Source organism: Sinocyclocheilus anshuiensis, unplaced genomic scaffold (assembly GCF_001515605.1).
Source record: "Sinocyclocheilus anshuiensis isolate Anshui unplaced genomic scaffold, SAMN03320099.WGS_v1.1 scaffold1500, whole genome shotgun sequence".
Lineage (NCBI taxonomy): Eukaryota > Metazoa > Chordata > Actinopteri > Cypriniformes > Cyprinidae > Sinocyclocheilus > Sinocyclocheilus anshuiensis.
The window spans coordinates 1,314,819-1,319,449 of record NW_015537960.1 but is presented as its reverse complement, the minus strand read 5'-3'; the positions used below and the strand labels follow the sequence as shown (position 1 = coordinate 1,319,449).

General features: G+C 35.2%; 2 protein-coding genes across 2 annotated transcripts in view; one reads left to right on the top strand and one right to left on the bottom strand.

Moving 5' to 3' along the window:
- Window positions 1–1,086, top strand: part of LOC107666811 (protein BCCIP homolog) — an 8,436-nt gene extending 7,350 nt beyond the window's left edge. The window contains exon 7 of the mRNA XM_016458271.1: window positions 876–1,086. Within this exon, the coding sequence (XP_016313757.1) occupies window positions 876–1,046 (171 nt within the window). The 3' untranslated portion in view covers window positions 1,047–1,086. The remainder of the gene's footprint in view (window positions 1–875) is intronic.
- Window positions 1,077–4,631, bottom strand: part of dhx32a (DEAH (Asp-Glu-Ala-His) box polypeptide 32a) — a 15,361-nt gene continuing 11,806 nt past the window's right edge. The window contains exons 9-11 of the mRNA XM_016458179.1: window positions 3,885–4,075; window positions 2,889–3,076; window positions 1,077–1,498 (exon numbers count right to left, since the gene is read on the bottom strand). Coding sequence (XP_016313665.1) covers window positions 1,318–1,498; window positions 2,889–3,076; window positions 3,885–4,075 — 560 coding nt within the window. The 3' untranslated portion in view covers window positions 1,077–1,317. The remainder of the gene's footprint in view (window positions 1,499–2,888; window positions 3,077–3,884; window positions 4,076–4,631) is intronic.

Here is a 4,631-nt window from a genome sequence, read left to right as displayed (position 1 = left end):
GCGTGTGATTACAGTACTAAGCCGCTGCAATGGAGCAGCTCTAATGCTATTAAATGAAAGATGATGTACCACAGAGCAAAAAAAAAAAAGAACCGTGAAAGTAACAAAAAAATTAATTAATTAAATACTGTCTGAATAATTTTTGGTTGATTGTAATCCATTACATACCTTTCTATCAAAGTGATCTAGCATTATCAAGCTGAATTTCTTCTGACACAGTTTAACTCTTTAACGGTTATTTTATTACCATTTTCTAAACTATAGCGAATAAACTGTGATAATGTGAGAAAAGTTGAAGGTGTCTGAATAAATTTGATAAATGAAGTTAACCAACTAACATTATACATACTCTTTTTGTTTCTGTACCCAATATTTAAAAAAATGTACAAATGCAATAAAAATAGCGGTATCGGTACTCGGTATCGGCAAGTACCAAAAAAAATAAAAGTATCGGTATCGGGCGAGTACTGGAAAAAGTAGTATCGGTGCATCCCTAATATATATATATAGCATATATTTCTTATGTGCATTTATATATAGATATAAATATACGCAGTACACACACACATTATGTAAATACAAACTCTTATTTTGGATGCAACTAATCGATTCTACAGCACTAGATAACATATTAAGTTAATGTTTATTGTGTTTCAAGTAAATGGTTTTAGTTTTAACTATAATAACCCTGCTTTGACTAATGAATTTGTTACTTTCCCAGTCAAACATTACTGGAAAAATATTTAGAAAAATTTCCATGATTTTATTAATTGCAATGGTCCATTTTGATCATATGAACCCTGAATTTAGTGTCAAATGCATAACATTTTTCTTGTCTCGACAACACGCTTGTAAACATTTTCTTTGTTTCACAGCAAGCCACATTGAAGTTCAGCTACTGCGTTCAGGACGAGGCTGATTCCTGTGCGACGGGAAAGTGGTCTTACGATGACATACCGATGAAACCGTACCGCACAGTGATGGTGATCCCGACGGACAGGATGGGAGCCATCATGGATAAAATGACTGAATATCTGACTGTCTGAAGCGTCCAACACTGAACACTGCTCTTCTTGTTCAACAAAAAAAAAATGTTTAATGCCCCAGGCCTTGAGTTTAAGGCATAATGTATAAACTGGCCACAAAACAGTTTGACACCAAATCACCCAAAACCAGTGAAATCATTTATTTCTGTACATAATCAGATGAAATTACCCACAAAATAAACGACCCAAACAGGATTCTTTGAGTATCTTTTCAAGCATTAACAATACAAAACATTTGAACACTATTTACACAAGAATGATTTCATGAGGTTCACTGTATGACACACCGGTCATGTGATTCGGCCTCTTCTGTCTTTGTTTCTATCGCAGCTGGTTGAGGTTTTGTTCTTGCATTCCCCGTCCTGTCTCTGTCCAGAATGTGCTGCAGGATCTCTTTGCTCTCACTAGGTGGCAGATTACAGAAAAAATACTGCGGCACCATTTGAAGGAACCTGAAACAGAAGGGAACAAGACTTAGACCATAAACAAATACTTTTATTCCGCAAGGATGCAATAAATTGATCAAAAGTGACAGTAAAGACATTTATAATGGTTCTATTCTATTTCAAATAAGTTTTTTTTCTTAAAAATTCCAAAAGAAAAAATCTCAATTTCTACAAAAATATGAAGCAGCACGAATGTTTTCAACATTAACAATAATCAGAAATGTTTCTTAAGCAGCAAATCATCATATTAGAATGATTTCTGAAGGATCATGTGACACTGAAGACTGGAGCAATGATGCTGAAAATTCAGCTTTGATCACAGAAATATATTACACTTTACAATATATTCACATAGAAAATTATTATTTTAAATTGTAATAACATTTCACAATATTACTGTTTTTACTGTATTTTCGATCAAATAAATGCAGCCTTGGTGAGCAGAAGAGACATCTTTAAAACTTCTCAAAAAAAATCTTACTGACACCAAACATTTGAACAGAAGCATATATTACTGCAATTTTTAAATTGTCATTATAATTTTTGATTGAATTTTCAAGAACAAACTATTTTAATGAACTAAAACATTTGAAATAATCAAAATAAATGTATTAAAATAAAAAGTTTTTTTAAACATTTTTTGTTAAATACAATTAATTTAAAAAATAATGAATGAATGATTAAATTATAATCATTTTTAAATAAATAAATACATAAATAGAGAACAAAACTTGTGAAAAAAATGGTTATGAAACTTTACTAAAATAAGTGGACGTCAGAGAAATGAGTAATATATAAAAAAGAAAAAATAAATCACATAAAAAGCAAAAAAAATACAAATAAATAAATAAATATATATATGTATATGTGTGTGTGTGTAAAAATAAATATACCTTACTGACCCTATTTTTGAACAGATTATTTCATTAACATTTTTGATTAAATTGAACAAACTGTTTTTAAAAGTACCAACAAAAAAAAAAGAACGACACAATTGCTGAATTAAACAACTTGAGCAGTGAAGCTCTTTTACAGTTTAAAAGTTTATCTTTGCATATATATATATATATATTAATCAATGTTCACAATGTTGCAGAATTCATTAAGTAAAAGGCTTGTTTTCCATTACCAGAATTGTAACATTTATAATTATTTGCAGGATGTTCATAATGTTTACATCTGCTAAATAAATGTAAGAATAGCAAAAGTGAGCAGCAGCGGATCTGCTTCAATCCTCATGTGTATCTGAAAAGCTCTCTATTGTAAGACCAGATTACTAATGACACATCAAAAAACATGATGACTCCGGATGATGTGTCATGATCATGTTTGTCAGAGTCAGTGCTAAAGCAGGAGCTGTTCATGTGCTGGAGATATGAGGAGGACACACACTTACGCCTGCGGTGAGATCTGTGTGACGGTGCGGATGCAGTTGTCGGAGAGGTTGTACTCGTGGAACAGAACCCACTCCGGCAGACCCAGTTTATGAGCTTTTGCTCCGTAACCCGACAGGCGGTGAACCTGAGCCACGTGTTTGTTCAGCAGCATGAAGTAATTCCCCGAACCGTCCACATCTCTGGCAATCTGAGGGACACAAGACCGATGATGGAGACATATTTAAGATACATAAATATAAATACAGCTAAAAGCTTTAATGAAGGTTATGAAACTTTATAAGTGGACCTCAGGGAAATAAACTGAACTACCATTTTTCCTTCTATCCTGACAAGTGCTCCAGTCCCTGCTGCAGAGAAACACCCCAGAACAGCACATCACCTCCTCCATGCTTTACTGGAGGAATGCTGTTATTTGGATGCTGAGCTCTATTGGATTTCCGCCAGACATATCGTTTGGTGTCGAGGCCAAATAATTCAATCTTCATCTCATCTGCCTCAGAATCTTCAAGGTGCGTTTTGGCAAAGCTCAGTATGACTGCATGTGGCCTTTCTTGAGGAGTGGCTTTTTTCTGGCAACCCACCCACACAAGCCACATTTGTGGAGAATTTGTGATATTGTTGTCACATGCACACAATGACCGCTCTTTGTCAGAAATTCCTGCAGCTGCTTCAGAGTTGCTGTCGTCCTCTTGGTCGCCACTCTGATCAGTTTCCTCCTGGCTTCTGATTGAGTTTACAAGTCATTTTTAGGAGGAGGGTGATGCTTTTTCCAACTCAGTGATTCTGTTTTTTTTTTTTTGTTTTTTTTTTAATGTTGGTGTTATTTATATCTTTCACTTGGATGTTATAAAATGCACCGAGTAAATACAGCTGGATAAAACAAAAACTGTGTCCATCTTCATTTCAGGCTACAAAGCAACAAAATGTGATTATTTTTAAAGGGGTGATTATTTTCTATACCCGCTGTATGTTCATAAGAACATATGTTTTGAGACCTGCATGAAGTAGCCAGCGAGCAGTGCTCTCTTGATATTGAGTGCGTTGGTTTTGGTGCCAAAGGCTGGTTCTGAAATAGGAAGCTCGATGCGTTTGAGGATGTCTGTGAGTTGGGCTCTGATGGCGTCTGATGTCTGCAGGGCGTCGCAGCACAGGAAGTACTCTTCACACCACTGCTCCTGACTGTGAGGAGGACACACACTTACGCCTGCGGTGAGATCTGTGTGACGGTGCGGATGCAGTTGTCGGAGAGGTTGTACTCGTGGAACAGAACCCACTCCGGCAGACCCAGTTTATGAGCTTTTGCTCCGTAACCCGACAGGCGGTGAACCTGAGCCACGTGTTTGTTCAGCAGCATGAAGTAATTCCCCGAACCGTCCACATCTCTGGCAATCTGAGGGACACAAGACCGATGATGGAGACATATTTAAGATACATAAATATAAATACAGCTAAAAGCTTTAATGAAGGTTATGAAACTTTATAAGTGGACCTCAGGGAAATAAACTGAACTACAGTAAACTAAACTAAAAAATGTTTAAAATACATAAATATATAAATACAGCTCAAAACCTATGAAAAAAAAGAAGAAAAAGCTATAAAAAGTTATGAAACTTTACCAACACTCTAAGGGGACCTTAGGGAAACGAGTGAATAAAATAAAAAATATAATAAATAAATATAGGTCAGAAAAAAAATGGTTATGAAACTTTACTAACATTAGAAGTGGACCTCAGAGAACTAAG